Source organism: Carassius auratus, chromosome 7, assembly GCF_003368295.1.
Source record: "Carassius auratus strain Wakin chromosome 7, ASM336829v1, whole genome shotgun sequence".
NCBI lineage: Eukaryota > Metazoa > Chordata > Actinopteri > Cypriniformes > Cyprinidae > Carassius > Carassius auratus.
The window spans coordinates 30089515-30106524 of record NC_039249.1 but is presented as its reverse complement, the minus strand read 5'-3'; the positions used below and the strand labels follow the sequence as shown (position 1 = coordinate 30106524).

The 17010-nt window shown below is 36.9% G+C and overlaps 1 protein-coding gene across 3 annotated transcripts in view; it reads right to left on the bottom strand.

Annotated features, from left to right (window-relative positions):
* The window catches only part of pmfbp1 (polyamine modulated factor 1 binding protein 1), a 188200-nt gene that overhangs the window by 2028 nt on the left and 169162 nt on the right, over positions 1–17010 (bottom strand). For all 3 annotated transcript variants that reach the window (XM_026268380.1, XM_026268382.1, XM_026268381.1), the window contains 8 exons: positions 12250–12382; positions 10920–11087; positions 9941–10078; positions 9694–9861; positions 6764–6931; positions 6519–6691; positions 5122–5196; positions 4887–4967 (listed from right to left, as the gene is read on the bottom strand). In XM_026268380.1, coding sequence (XP_026124165.1) covers positions 4889–4967; positions 5122–5196; positions 6519–6691; positions 6764–6931; positions 9694–9861; positions 9941–10078; positions 10920–11087; positions 12250–12382 — 1102 coding nt within the window. In that variant the 3' untranslated portion in view covers positions 4887–4888. The remainder of the gene's footprint in view (positions 1–4886; positions 4968–5121; positions 5197–6518; positions 6692–6763; positions 6932–9693; positions 9862–9940; positions 10079–10919; positions 11088–12249; positions 12383–17010) is intronic.

The following is a 17010-nucleotide window of genomic DNA, read 5'->3' as shown; positions in this document are numbered from 1 at the left end:
TATATTTGTATATATGTATGTATTTACATATTCATATAGTTTATATATTTTTAATTTAATTTAATAATTTATATTACATCTAAATATATATATCTGAATATATATGAATACATATGAACACATACACATATATATATATATAATTGATATAACATTTTCTGATATGATACATGCATGTGTGTGTATTTATACTGTATATACATAATAAATTTACAGAGTATACACACATATATTATGTAAATGAAAACTTTTATTTCGCATGCGATTAATCGCGATTAATCGTTTGACAGCACTTAATAGGAAAATTATCTGTTTGCAAGTAACGGAAGTGAGCTACTAATGCAAGTGCTGTGTCATGTGTTTAAAGATTTGGTGCTGAATTCAAAGTGACAAAAACATAAAAATAAAAACGCAAGAAAAATTATAGTTGATGACGGCAGCATATTAGGGTTTGGATTCAAAGGTAAATGTGAAAAGTGACTCTGCTGGGGACATAGGTAAAATCAGGTTTGTTGGCTTGTAAAGTATATGATTATTTGCATTTGAGACAAACTTAGTGAATTGTAAGATTTGTTTCATCGTAAGGTAGTCTTTTCCCACTTACTGTATGCCTAAAACATGTTTCAGATTTGACACGAATGCTCATCGTATACAGCTGACCTTTCAGCATGTGCAAAGAGTCAGGCGACGTGAATAAAAAGCCTACAACCACAGCACTTATGGTGGAATAGAAAGGGCTTCATTAAGTACAAATTCACACCGCAGCTTTCACCACATATAAGAATTGTAACAATATTATATATAAACAAATATATCTACTGTATGTGTATTTATGTACGTGTTATACATTTTTTGGTCATATGTATTATATGTACATGAATATCCGTCCTAAAACCCATCAATACATGTTGATATTATAAGTAAAGTATATATAAGTAAATATAAAAGATGGACATGCATTTGGGAAATGTATTACAAAACTAAATAATAGAGTGCATACCTAAATAACACACTGGAGTTTGGAATCAAAGGTACAATGTGAAAAGTGACTAGAGGTGGTGTCAGGTTTGGATAAAGAAATTGAACAAAAGCTTTGTGTTAAGTGGCCACATTTGTTGCACTTGACAAACTGGGAAAAGAACTGTAAAAGATTTATTTCATTACTGACCAAATATACAAACACAGCTGAACACACAGCCTTTCAAAGTACACTCCATTTGATAGCATTTGGGAAGACCATTGGACAACACATGGAAACTGAAACGTTTGTCCAGTGTCTGCACTACTTCTCTCCAGAAGTTATGAGTTACAAAAATGCCTTTTACTCTTTTAAACCAGAGTTGCAAGTACCTCTAAACTCCTTGACACAAACACTTGTCAATGTAGGACTGTTATTGTTGTGTATCCAGTAGTTTAGTTTGTGGATCTGTGTGAACAGGGATCATTTTAGACAATGCTATCATCTTTGAAACTTTTCAAAAAAGCAAAGGAAAAACTTAGTTTTTAGTAAAATTGTTGTCATGTAAAGAAACCGTCAAATTTCACTCATTTCTAGCATGCAAAGTACCATTTTTATTTTTGCAAGTCAATGAGCATATGACGCGATTGATCCCCAGTAAACGCTGTCAGTTATGTCCAAACTATTACACAGCCTGACATAAAAAATAAATAATGTTGCACAGGCTGCACAGGCTTTTAACCAAGATCCTACCCGGGTCACATTGTACAATGTGACAAGCAACAATCATAAGAGACAAAAAAACACATCATAGGTGTGAAAGCAGCCTAATAGTCAGACTCATATTAAGATAAAGATTGCGAAATGATGTCCAAAAGAGGCTGACAGACAGCTGGTAATAAGGGCACTTAGCAGCAGACAAACACTCAGGTACGCCAGCCTCACCACGAGCCAACCGAACAGGCCCCATGGCGCGGGCTTTCAAAGCAAAGTCAAAGTTATTAAGTATTCAATCATATAAAAGGGAGAGGAAGGCGTGAAAGGTTGCGGACCAAAGCACTTTTGCTCCAGTGCATTAAGAGGCTATGCAGCCGCTCCAAGTCTGCGTGAAAAGAAATAGATTGCCTCCCCAGAAGATGGCAGCTTCCCTGTAACCCCCTCCTTTTTTTCTCTTTAATAACTGCAATCTGCTGTGAAAATCTAATCCCAAGTACCATTTACGCTGCACCCAGATAACTTTTGCTTGGAAGAGCGTACAATATGAATATTTCATTCCCTGATATCCAAATAAACATGGCAGGCTTTCCATCAATCAGGGAGACGCTGCAAGAAGTCAACTGGAAAGTGGAAATTGCTAATGAATAGCGAGCTTTGGGGGGAAAGCATGTCTTGTAAAAGCATCTCTTTTTTATTTCTCATTTTTAAAAAAAAGCTTAAGAGCGCGACCATTAAATGCGACCATATATGCCCTCCTCCGCAGTGGTATAAACACGACCATCGCTTTCTGATGGAACGACTGAGGCTATTATAAGTTATTTATCACAACAAATCAAGCGGTCATACTGTTCTGTATTTACTAACAGCTGAATCTACTCATCCAAAGGATCAAGCCCCTTCTTCTGGGAAGAGTCCATCTATATACATGCTGCCTCGACTCGGGCTGTATGTCAGGTCTCAGTAGATTTGTTAGGCCACACCTGCCCTAAGAGCTCTAGTAATGACACTTAATGAAAGCTGGGAATCCATGCATGCAGAAGAAGCCCTGCCTGCCATAAATAAACCACAAGCCTACAAGCCATTTCCTCTCCTATCTATTTATTTGTATTTACTCTCTCCTGAAGGGACTTGGGGTGTCCTAGAAGAATATTAGCTGAGCTTTACTTTGGTTTGGTTGGGCAGTGTGGATGTTGTTTGTCCTTTCTACTGGTTTTACATCTACCAACAAAAAGTGATTCATGACAAAATTTTCATTTTGGGGTTAATACTGTAACTCTGTAAAGTCAGGCCTGAGCAGGTCTCTGACTCTCCTGCTCCTTCTCCTTCATCAATAAGGTGGCATGTGGAGCAGGTCCTGGACCTTCAGAACAAACAGGAAGGAGAATGGATCAACGGTCAACATCGCCCCAATGATTGTGCGCCAGCCCTCGGCTGCTACTACGCCAAAAGTTCTCCAATCATCTCTAGACTCCTCCTTTCCAATTTCACAAGTGTGAATCAGACCAGACCCCATTACAGAGGATAAGCCTGTACCTACAGAGTGGGATCATTGCGTGGTGAGAGGACAGGCGCTCCAGAATGAGGTGGCTAATGGTGACACGCACCTTCAACTGTGGGTATAGGACACCTTTTCTCTGCATCTAATAGAAATACCAACTTAATCACAACAAAGATGGCCTTGCTGATGTTATGCATGAGTACAGGATCACAGAGAATAGAGGAAGAGAGAAGAAAATAATAAGACAGGGGGAGGTGTGATAGGAAATGGCCAGCACTGGATCATCCAGGAATTATAAGAGGAGAAGAAGAAAGATCAAACTGGACAGGTGATTTGAGACGAAACCTGCATATAAGACCTGTTTATCCCGCAATCTTATCAAAATATATTCCTGAGAATACACAAATTAAGAGAAGTACACACTCTACAGGGTAGCATACATAAAATATATTTGCAAAGCTGATATTTTCTGCAGTGTGGCATGCTATTCTCTCCATCGGCAAGGATTTGTAACAATATCTTGTTGTAGGTATAATAATTATGCATGTAGATCACTGGAGGGCTACATGGATTATTTGTACTTTCATATTTGTCAGATAAAACACACAGCAGGACCATGTAAAATTACAATGCAAGCCAGTGACTAAGATAGTGACCAATTACAGGATCAAAGACAATCTATAATCTAATCGATATATATATATATACTGTACACACACACACACACACACACACACACACACACACACACACACACACACACACACACACACACACACATATATATATATATATATATATATATATATATATATATATATATATATATAAATAAATAAAACATGAAACCAAAAAGGATTTTCTTAACAATCTTAAGTTACTGGACTTATTGTGAGCAATTGAGCTGTGAATTAATTGTATATATATTTGGGGTCATATTTTTGAATGCTTTTAAAGTCTCTTATGCTCATCAAGGCTGCATTTATTTGATCAAAAACTGAAATAGTAATATTGTGAAAAATTATTACAATTTTCTTTTTAATACATTTTAAAATGTAATTTATTTCAAAGCTGAATTTTCAGCCTCATTAGTCCACTCACATAATTGTCCTGCAGAAATCATTCTAATATAGTAATATAACATAACTTGCTGCTCAATAAACATTTCTGATTATTATCAATGTTGAAAACAGTGCTGCTAAATATTTCTGTGGAAGACATGATACGTATTTTTCAGGCTTCTTTAATAATTTAAAAGAACAGCATTTATTTGAAATACAAACCTTTTGTAACATTAACAATTTTCACTTTTGATAAATGTAATGTGCCTCTAATTAAAAAAAATAAATACAAATAATAATAATTGAATAGAAATAAAAATAAATAAATTGTACTGCTTCAACTTTTGAACGGTAGTGTATAATTGATTGATTTTTTTTACTTTTTCAAATCTTTAACCAGAGTGTTGTGGCATGCTCTTCCTGTGATACGACTAACTCAGTGTCTAAGCCAACTGCGTTCAGATCTGCCTCCTTTTCTGTAAGCGATGACCAGCTCTCACAGTCCAATCAGAAACTGCTCAACATTTGTTTTCCTTACTCAATAACTGTTTCACTCTGAAATACGGTAGTAAAGTCAGTTAAAAACTTCAGCTTCATGTTGTCTTCAACTTTGAATTTTGAACTAGAGGCTTTGCGCTGGAGTGTGTGTTACCTTCAGTCGCTCTGCTTATCCAGCTCTGCTTTCAGCCTCCGGATTTCCCCCTGCAAACCCTTCACATTCTCCTGAAGGTGACTGCATGAAGACAGGACAAACATTACAACCTTATCCCATTTCTCTCTGTATCTTTGCATGCACATTCCCTGCTACTTGGACCTAAAATGCATGTTTGTACACACTCCATCTGAGAAGAGCGGAAACAGCTGTGGACAGGGTGAGCGGGGCTTACTCTCTCTCAGCTGTCAGGTGGATGATCTTCCTGCTCTGGTCCTTGATCTTGAGTGCCAGTTTCTCATTAGTGTGCCTGGAGTGGAGCAGGGGCAGAGATAATGGGCTGCAGTGAGGAAGCTGTGAGCTGCTGTCACAATGAACCATGATGCTGAATGATAATGATACAGCCATTATAACACTGCCTCTCTCTAGATGCAAAAGTTCTGATGCACCACAGACACTTTCTAGACTTTGTAAATCTATATACTGGTTTCAACAGCAACTATGCAGTGCAACATGGGATACGATCTGTGACATGTAATGCAGTAAAATCTCACATTTTATGTTACGTAAGGGAAAACACTACTCAGCCAGACAGTCATTATTGCAATATAAACACTAAAAGTGTGATAAAAGAAGGTACAGCAAAACATAAAGCAAAACAATAAAAGTTTTCACTCATGAATTGCTTGTAAATCTCATAACAAATTACAAAAAACAATTGTTAAACACTTTAAAAAGCTACTCCTATAATATTTCATTTATTCAAATGTATTCAATATTTCTAAATAAAGAGTATAAAGGTGTTTATTTGGCAGTGATAACCGACTGTTAATTAGCTACTAATAAAATACAAAATATATACAAAATATGAAAACACAAATAGTCATGAAGTACTTATTTGAGTTGAAATTATTATTTTGTTAATGATAGAAAAGATGGGAGTGATGCAAAACTAGCAAAAAAAATATTTTTGGAACTTTTTTTTTTGGAGTATGTTTAACAAAACAAACAAACAAACAAACAAAAAACGAAATTCTTTCTACTTTCAATATATTTCATTGTGTTACTTGCCATTTCTCTGTAATTTTTTTGGGAAATTTACTAGCAATTTAGTGTTATTTTAGTATTATTTATTATGTTATATGTTTATTTTAATTATAGTGACGTTTTCATCATTTTATGCGATTTTGTGAATATTTCTATCAAACATTCTTTTTATTTTCCGTTTTAGTAATTTTAGTACTTCAACATAAACATTTATTTCTGTTGGCAAGGCAACATTACTATTTTTTTTTATATTTTTCATCTACTATTTAACATATTATACATATTTAATATTTAACAATTATGCATATGTATTCATATTTAACCAATATAACATTTTATTTTCTGTAGACCAAAAAATATTTGTAATAGTTTTAAGAATAATGGCAATGCCTGTCATGATCAATTATACAATGTAGTTGTCATTATACAAAAACATTTGTCCGAATCAGAATCAAGTTTTCCAACAGCTGTGTTTTTAGCTTTTTACACTTACTAAAAAGTACTGTGGTAATGCAACTTCATGCTACCGACTGATTACTTCCCAAAAAGATAATTTGTGTTGAATACAGAAGACAAGACTCTTACTTTTGCTCCTTCACCCACTGGTTCACATTGGTCACCACGAGCTCGCTTTCCCTGTGAAGTCGAGAGCTGTCACTCCGTGCGTCTCCTAAACACCGCCGCAGAACATCGGCCTCACACACAGCTGTGCTGTACTTCTGACTGACAGCGTCCATCTGTGAGAGCAAAGCTTCAACCTGCACAGGAAGAGACGATGAACATAGAAACACAGCAGACTAATAGAAATGAGGTTAGACACTGTGGCTGACCTGAGCTACTTTAGCAGCGTAGCTGTCTCTGAGAGAGGCCATCTCCATCTTTAGCGTGAGCACTTCCTGGTCTCTGGCCTGCAGGGCCGTCATCTGCTGCTGTGCACACTGCTGTGAGCGTGTCATCTGGGTGTGCAGCTCCGCCAGTCGCCCCTCACACGCCCGGGCCTGAAGACACAGATATCTGTCCTGATTAAAGGCCTAATGTGCACAGACCATAACTTCACAATAGCTTTTATTATGTTCACTTCCTACTTAACTGACCTGATTTTGAGGAAAACTGCCTGTATTAAGCTTTTTACCTTTGAATTTCCTGGTTTGTCTGAAGAAACTATTAAGCATTGATAAGATTCAGTTGATCAAATGTGACAGTAAAAGCATTTATAATGTATGTACTTAAAAAAAAAGACAAAATCTTTATAACTTTCTATTCATCACGTATGTGTGTATCAGTGTTAAGTATTATTGATATACTATTACAGTTTTGGTATATTTACTTTAGTTCTGGGATAGTTCACCCAAAATTGACATTCACAAAGGGTTAAAGCTCTCGGATTTCATCAAAAATATCTTATTTTCTGTTGAAGATGAGCAAAGGTCTTACAGGTTTGGAACGACATGAGGGTGAGTAATTAATGACAGAATTTAAATGTTTGGGTGAACAACGCCTTTAAGTTGAATTATATCTTGAAGTAAACTAAATGCAAATGAGAAATGTTACAAGTTGAGATAAAATTCTCTCTCTCTCTATACACACACACACATATAATTCAGCTCAAATGAAAAGGCAGACAAGTTTCATGGCTAGTAACGTTGTCAGGGAGTAAGATGGCGGAGCGAGTGACCTTTACCCAGAGCACACACACTGCAGAGGAGAGCCAATAAAAGCGGTGAAGAAAAGGAGAAAGACAATTAAAATGCTGCGTGCGTGTGTGTGTGTGTGTGAGTGGGTTATGAGGTAGTCTCAGACACCTGTGCAGCTTTATATCCAACTCTAATCCCTCTGTGATCCCCCACACACACTCAAATGAGATTCTCGACTCATCAGTTTCTTCAATTCACACCTGATTTATAGACGGGGGCCCGAGTATATTTGCACACACACTTGCTTTAATCATAGCACCTCGTACACACACACACACACACACACCATATGAAAACACAACCTTATGCAACCATAATTATGTGCCAGGCAGACAAACACACACACAGGCATCCTAACTGCCTTTATTCAGGCGTCTGTCTCCGCCCGCTTCCTCGCATGCCACGTTCCACACGACTGGCGAGAATCATTACTGGCCTTCCTCTGATACGGCTGCAGCACCAACAGCAATTATTTTTAAAAGCCAGAGCTGAAAACAGACAGCCGATGCACAACACACATGCATAATCATTATTTCTGCAGTCTGACTGTGTGTGAATGTGTGAGTGTGTGTATGTATACAGTAGGGCCTGGACAGAGGAGACACTTTATTTTCTATTTTTCAGTTTTATTGTTATCCTGTAGAGTTTGCTGACCATAAAATGATGAGGATGGTTATCCAAAACCAATTAGAGTTAACCTACAACCCTGACAGCACTTAAAGAATGAATGAGAGTGAAAGGTTTAAATAACTACACTGGCCCTACACTGCAGTTATGTACATGTTTTAGGTACTTCAGGACAAAGTGTCACTGAGGGGTTTGCCAAAGTCAGAGAACTCCCTTCCTTATGGACATCACTGCTGGTTCTGGAACATTCCTATCAACCAATCAGATTTAAGGTGTAGGTTTGGGTTTGTGGCTTCAATAGGATTAGTATTAGTCAGTATTATCAGTGTGATTTTAGGAGGTACTTTATCCAAAACTCAAATTTCTGTCATCATTTACTCGCCATCATGTCACTCCAAATCTATAAGATTTGGGTTAATCTTAATATATCTTACACATGGATTAATACATTTTAAATAAAATTTGAGAGATTCCAGTCCCTCCATTGAAAGTCCAAGTAACCATTAAAACTCATAAAGAGATTGTAAAAGTAATCCATATGAATTGAACCGTTTAATCCAAGACACAATCACTTTATGGAAGGAACAGATTTTATGTAGGCATTTATTTGCATTAAAACAGAAAAAGGTTCTGCTGAAATAAAAAGAAAAATAATGAAAAACAAAAATTTCAGATGACCTAATTGTGAGTCTAAATGCATTTAAATTACCAATGGCATTCATTTTAATCATTTCGCACCAAATTTTGCACGTATGGGTACTGAATATGTAAGCTGAAATAAAGAAGTTTGTTGCTACTTTACATATTACATTTGTGAGTAAATTTTGCATATTACATTTTTTATTGAATTAAGACCATTCAAAAAAGGCGAGGGTTATTTCACCAAGTACAACATGTTCCTGGTTCCTGGAACAACATTCCATTCAACCAATCAGAATTGAGCTGTAACTTTTCAGGAAATATCTGTTTTAGGCTTACAATCAGAGTTAGGTGCTTCTACACCCTTGTTAATCAGTTATCATTTCCCACTGATTTTAGGAATACATTACGGGTAGGGTCAGGTTCAGGGGTAGGGATTGGGTTAAGTCTATTTTTGGACAATAATGTTGATCCAGGATCATCAAAAGATGTTGATCCAGGAACATGTCTTACTTGGCAAAATCATGACGACGTATACATATACATCTACAAAACTGCAATCAATCTAGTGGCTGACGTTCCTCTGGCTGATGTTACTGAATACTTAAATAGGACAACCAATGCCAAGATCAAGGGTTCGATTACCCAGAGAATGCAGGAGCTAGTAATAAAAAGTATATATTGAATGAAATGTATATGTGAGTCGCTTTGGATAAAATCGTCTTGCCAATTTAAAAATGTAAATGGTGACAAATATAGGCTGAACAATGAATCTCAATATACATATGCATCAGTCCTACCTCCTGCTGAGAGCAGCTGCTCTCTCGGAGCGCTCTCTGTAGATCTGCACTCATCTGTCTGACTCGCTCCTCCTGAGTCTCCCTGTCCTCTGTCAGCTGGGTCAGGCACTGCTGCAGACGGGCCTGCTCACTCCTCTGGGCCGTCACCTCTCGACTGTACTCAGCCAGCTAGAACACACAGCTAACCGGTGATATCTGTCTCCAGTGTGTTCACATCGTGTCTGTGTGTTAGTGGAAGTGAGCGTACCAGCTCCATGTACTCTTTATGAGAGGCCTGTGCTGTGCTGAGCTCCAGTCTCAGCTCTCTCCCTCTCTGATGGGCCTTGTCCCGCTCCTGCTCCAGATCCAGCTTCAGCCTGGACACCGTAGCCTGCAGAGCGCTCATCTGAGAAAAGAGGAACATTTATCTTACACTACTGTTCAAAGTTTGGGGTCAATAAGATTTTAATGTTTTTTTTTTTGGAAAGAAATTAATACTTTTATTTAGCAAGGATGCATTCAAAATACTTTCACTGTGTTATAAAAGATCTTCAAAAGCCTTGAAATTTTATATTATGTTTCTTTCATTTTTATTACTTTTTTATGTCATTTATAAGTTTATTTAGTTAGTTATTTTTTGTTTTAAATGTAAAAAAAAAAACGTAAAGAAACTTAAACAACCATGAAAAATGTTACTTCGATAACTAGCAGAAATAAAATTAAGGTTTTATAAATTACGGAAATATAAACTTAAAGGATAAAATAAAAATAAAAAGTTTTCAATATTATAGATTTTATTTCAGTTTATATTTATATATTAGTTTTTGTTCATGTTTAATACATTTTAATAGCTGGGTTTCTGAAGGATCAGGTGACAATGAAGAAAACTGGTAAATTTAGGATGGCCATCACAGGAATAATGTAAAACTAAAAATGTATTACAACAGAAAATGATTTACATTATATTAACAGTATTTTTGTTTATATAAATGTAGCCGTAGTTAGAATAAGAGACTTTTAAAAATATACTTTTTAAAACATAATATTTTAACAATTCCTTTAAATTATTGATTACAATATAGTTAACTAACTCAAACAGCTGATACAAAGTGCTCTGTCCAGGTTAATAGATATGGCCTACTAACTCATAGTTCAATGATTCATTACTGAAACAGTCTTTGTACTGGCTAATGACAAGCTTTGGATGGGTTATATGGATTATTATTAATATGTGGTGTTCCCATAACCTCTTGGTAGTGCTTCTGCACTTGTTCATCTTTGGTGTCCAGTTCTCTCCTGCACAGCTGCAGCTGAGTCTGCCTGTTCACTTCCTCTTCCTGCAGTCTGTGGATGGTGAGCTGCAGCTCAGAAACACACTCCTGATGTGTGTTTAGAAGCTTCTCCTGTTCACACATCTACAGTACACACACACACACACACACACACACACACACACACACACACACGCAGATGACAATCTGACAATCACATTCTTTGACTGTATCACATAGGCTACATACATACTTTTATATATCATATATGGCAATTCAATTATTAATCTATTTATAATTTTTTCTTGATTTTTTTTTTTTTTGCTATTTATAATTTTTTCCAAGGATTTCTGAAATAGTCATTTTTGCTACACAAATGTGGAGTAGTTGCAGTACGTTTATTACCGTAAACTCTTTCATTTTCAAAAGACTGAGGCAAATCTGAATCCCCATGATATGACCTCCTAATAGTGCAGAGCTTCTCAGATAATCTGGAAAGATGTGAAGCTGACATATTCACTCATATGGCTGGCTAATTTAGAGATATACTCCTGCACGACAGATATTAAACTGGGATTAGGGAGATTAATTTGAAACTGTTACTGACTTTTGGATCAGATCTATAAACGTTTCTAAAGATAGAAGAGTAAATTTACAACCAGGTGAGCAGCTTTGCTTCAGACTAACATCTCTTCAGAGCAGAGTAGAGCAATGAAATCATTTTTCTACCTGATTTGTGCACATTTGCATCATTTACAATACATCATAACTTGGAGGTTGCTAAATGATATTCATATTTGAGATTTTTTACCAAGTTCATAGCATTAAACAAAAGTGTGCACAAGTCTGAGGCCATAATGGATTCAAATTCTAATTTAAATCAGAAAATATACAGAAAGTTTTAGAATTTTAAGGAAGTTAAAACAAACAAATTTAATATGTAGAATTAATGAGAAATATTAAATAATCAGTACTATTTCTAGGTCACTAATCAAATTAGCAAAAAAAGCATGAAATTGTCCTGAAAGTACACTTTGAGATTTTCTTTTCTCCACTAGATGGATTATTCTTGAATCGTGCTGGATTTCATGAGCTTCAGGTTTACACAAACATGTGGAGCTCATGCTCTTTCCACAAAACCACAGACACGCACGAGAATGCATGCAAGCATGCGTGGTTCCTCAGGCACACAGTAATCGATATAGATCAATACAGTGGATCATGACCTTACAGGGGGCTTTGTTAAGCACTTTTGTTTAATAATGCTGCCATTTAAAGCTCAGGATGAGTGTGAAGTGGCTCTCACTTTAGTCTGCAGGGCTGAGACGGTCTCTCTGTTGACATCCAGCTCTTTCTGGATCTGCTGTTTCTCTTGCTGGAGTCTCAGGACCTCCTGTCTGCTGCTGCTGGCCTCTGTCTGCACACGCTCCAGCAGCCTCCTGAAGAGGACAACATGAGCCTTATTTTACCAAACTCCATCCTCTACCAGTCCGGGCAATGAATATGAGTTCAAATGATCAAGACACCACATCCTGCTGGAAATATGCTGGTCAATGCTTTGGGTTTTTTAGTTTTTGTTTTCATGAGGGCCACCAGGGATGATCTACAGGAAGCTGAATCAGACCAAGCCAGCTCTAACCAGCGAAAAAACATACTGGGAGTCATAATAGTTTAAAAGGGTAGTTCTGTCATCATTCATCATTTACTTACATTAAAGCTGCGGTAGGTAACTTTTGACGCTCTAGCGGTTAATAAACAGAACTGCTTGCGTCTAGCGGAAGAACATCGTAGCCGGAACTACTTCTCTCTGTTTATGTCTATGAAGAATCACAAAGGTACTGGGTTACTCCGCCGCGGTACCCCCGAAGCAATCTAAAATTCAGGACAAGCTAAAAACACGGTTTGGAAAATGGATTCATGGTGTACTCGCTTATTATATACATTTTTCTACATTTTGAACACAAACAAAGTAACGGACCGCAGCTCTGATTGGTTGTTTCTTACCGGGAGCGGATTAATTTCTGCAAATGGCAATAGGACCACTGGGAGGAGCCAGAGGAGCTTGATTTTTTCACAGATTATCTGTCTCATATTCTACTGTCAGGACATAATGACAGGTTTAACAAATATGTAAAAAATATATTTTTACAAAAGTTACCTACTGCAGCTTTAAGTTGTCCCAAACACATTCAGTAAGACTTCGATTCGACTTTTTGAAGTGTGGGTGGAATGGACTTTCAATGGAGGGACATATGAGGTGTCATTAAAAATAAAATTTTTGTTTTAAAGATGAATGAAAGTCTTATGGGTTTGGAATGACATTAGGGTGAGAAAATGATGACAGAATTAATTTTTTTTTAGTGAACTATCCAATTGAGCTTAGCCCTTTGTAGCCAGTATAAATTCTGGTACACTTTTCTTCTTATTCTGGCCAAGAACAGCCAGTTTTCAGCATAAGATTCTGTCTTTTGTCATGCTTTAAAGAACTACACTTATTTTAATTGCAGTATGGTATTAACTATTACATTTAGGGTTAATATATTTTAAATGTAATAAACTAACTTCATCATTACATATATTTTTAAATACAACATTTTCAATAGAAATTGCAGCCAGTTAGCCAGTATTCAGCACTACACTTTAAACATATTTCAAAGAAAACAGAACTAATCATGAAAGTGCACTTAAATTCTACTTAAATAGGTAAACACTAGTTCACTGCTTTACTACATGACGAGTTTGTCTACTTGCATTTAATATAAATTTGAACTATGATACATTTTAACTTTAAATTGACATTTTATGTTCAAATGTTCTCGCAAAGAAAGAAGGCGTAACTTTTATCCTCGCTGTTGTATTGTTGATGCCGCACCGCCATGTTGTGGAGATGCTTTGTTTGACCTTCCAAAAGAGGACAATATTTGCCTCTTCATGGCAAGAGCTGATCCGTGCTGGTTGCTGAGGAAATACATCAACTTCACGCTGTAGATTGGCTTTCATTGTGGCGGAGTCCACAGGGTCGTCACATGTGGTTGCCGCATGCTCCTTAGTCGAATCCACCGGGCAAGCCGTTCTCTAGCCCACCGTATGTGATGCTGTGTTTCATTGTGAAAGCAAAACTACTTTGTTTGGCCTTCCAAAAGAGGACCCGACTAGAAATAATTGCCGTCACACGCTTGAGGTATTCGGCCAATCATAATGCACTGAATAGCTGCTCAATCAGAAGACACCTCGCTTTTGAGAATGATGAGCTTTTAAAAATAATAATTTAAAACATGTTTGCGAAAGGCAGGGCATAGATGATAAACAGTATGTACAGTGTGTGGAAAATAATGTTTTTTTGACCTTAAACTGCATAAACACAAATACACCAAATAATGTTCTTTTTAGCAACATCATATGACTCCTTTAAGTGACAGAAAATATTGCATTCAATTTGCACTTAATGGAATATTTCAACCAAAAATAAAAATCTGCTGAAAATGTACTCATCTCAGTCCATCAAAAACAGAGTTGGAGAAATTTTGCATTGCATCACTTGCTCAACAATGGATCCTCTGCAGTGAATGGGTGCTGTTAAAATTGAGGAAGCATTATTAATGATTATGGATTTGTATTTTTCTCACAAGCGACAGTACCAATGCTTTATTGATGGATTTGTTTGTTACAAACACAGTTTCTCACTTCACAAGACATTCAAAGATTGACTGGAGTCACATGGATTATTGAGATGTTTTTATCAGCTGTTTGGCTCTCATTCTGACGGTGCCCATTCATGGAAGAGGATCCATTGGTGAGCAAGTGATGCAATGCTGACCATCACCAAATCTGTTTTGATAAGAAAATAAACTCAACTACCATAGGGTGAGTAGATTTTTTGGCTAATTGTATTTTTTGGGTGCACTCAAAGTAAATTATTTCCATAATAATTAAAGCATGCCAACAATTCTTATGTGCAATACACATTAGATGATCAGTGAACAGACTCTGGACCATCTGAGGCCAAATCTGGTTTAAGCTGGTCTTTTTTTTTTGTGTGTGGCATGGAGTTTCTGATTTTTATTTACAGTGCAAATTGTGTATCGAGCATGAAAGAATGGGACACTTCCAGAACATCTCTTTCCAACTCAACTAGTCAGTTAGACAGACCAGAACACATCTTAATTGAGGCATGATAACATGGAGGAATGGTAAGCATGAGAGAGAGGTTCGATTTAATTAGAGAAGGCAAGCGTGAATATTTAATGAGTGTGGCCGAAAGTAATTACGAGAGCAAGGCGGCGATGAGCTCATGAACCGTTTCAACATGGATCAACAAATCACACCCAACCACAACAAATCAGACCCACCACAGCGTCTCGAAAAAAAAAAAAAAAACACTGGAAAGGCAAGAGAAAAGCTTAACGCAGCAGAAGTGAGAGTTATTGACCAACCCAAACCTTCTTGGCCTTCAGATGAAACCAAAACAAGTCAAGGACAAGAGAGGGTGTGTGGGCACCGAAGCGGGCGGGTGACTAGGTGATGTGTCATGTTTTCAGGAGGTGAAGAGCGTGGGGACATCCTGCCAAAGACACACGTGTCTCTCTTACCTTTTTCTCTGCTATTGGCGAAGCGACCACGGTAACAGCTAATCGATCGCTCGCGAAATCCCCCAGCACACCCTCGCCGGGAATGATCAATATCCCTAGCAATTAGAATCCCCTATCTGCATGACTGCAGGGACCTCGGGGTAGATCTGTGGCCCACAAACACCCAATTTAGTCCTCAACTTACCACTTAATTACTAAATCCTCTGTAATGCGTATTGGCAGATGGGAAGTTGTGCTGAGCACCAGCGGATGGCTGACTGAACAAGAGACCTTTGGCAAGGTGCTAGTTAGGATGCGCTCTCTTGTCCTCTTCCAGCCAGTTAAACATCTGTTTCACACATGGATCCAGACCCACGGTGATTCCTTCATTGAGCAGAACACCTTCTCATAAGAGAGAGCGAGAGGTAAAAGCAGCAAGCCAAGGGTCATGAAGGCAAAAACACGCTCTGAACTGTCCTGAGAATTGCAGTTTTGCTTAATACAACTCAAGCTCAGGACACGTAATGTAAGAGCTGTTGGCTCTTTGGGAACCTGGTTTGAGTCCCAATCCCATTCTCTCTCTCCCTTCGCCGATACTGCATGCAAGTCCTCCTGGGAAGCTCATAATTATGGGCTCATAATACAATTATGTAATTATGACTGTGTGTTGTTTGGAACATAATGGTGCCCATTTAAACACACAGTCACTTCATGGGTCTTTTATTAATCAGATATCTATCTGGTTTGATAAAACTGGTTAGGTTAGGCCACATGCAGTACATGTCTCTGCAAAAATAATAATTATAATTTTTTTTTTAAAAAAGATTAATCACAATTAAAATAATCGCATCCAAAATAAAATTTTTGTTTATACAATATATGTGTGTGTATATATGAATACACACATTTGCTACAGTATATATTTTGAAAATATTTACATGTATTCATATAATTTATATTATATATACAGTACAGACCAAAAGTTTGGACACATCTTCTCATTCAAAGAGTTTTCTTTATTTTCATGACTATGAAGATTGTAGATTCACACTTAAGGCATCAAAATTATGAATTAACACATGTGGAATTATATATGGAATTATATACATCACAAAAAAGTGTGAAACAACTGAAAATATGCCATAGTCTAGGTTCTTCTAATAGCCCTCGATGCCTTCAGTGTGACTCGACAATTTTCATAGTCATGAAAATAAAGAAAACTCTTTGAATGAGAAGCTGTGTCCAAACTTTTGGTCTGTACTGTACATATGTGACCCTGGACCACAAAACAAGTAATAAGGGTCAATCATCTGAAAGTTGTATAAATAATCTTTCCATTAATGTATGGTTTATTAGGATCGGACAATATTTCGCCAAGATACAACTATTTGAATCTCTGGAATCTAATGGTGCAAAAAATAAATAAATAAATCAAAATAATGAGAAAATAGCCTTTAATTTTGTCCAAATGAAGCTCTTGGAAATGCATATTACTAATC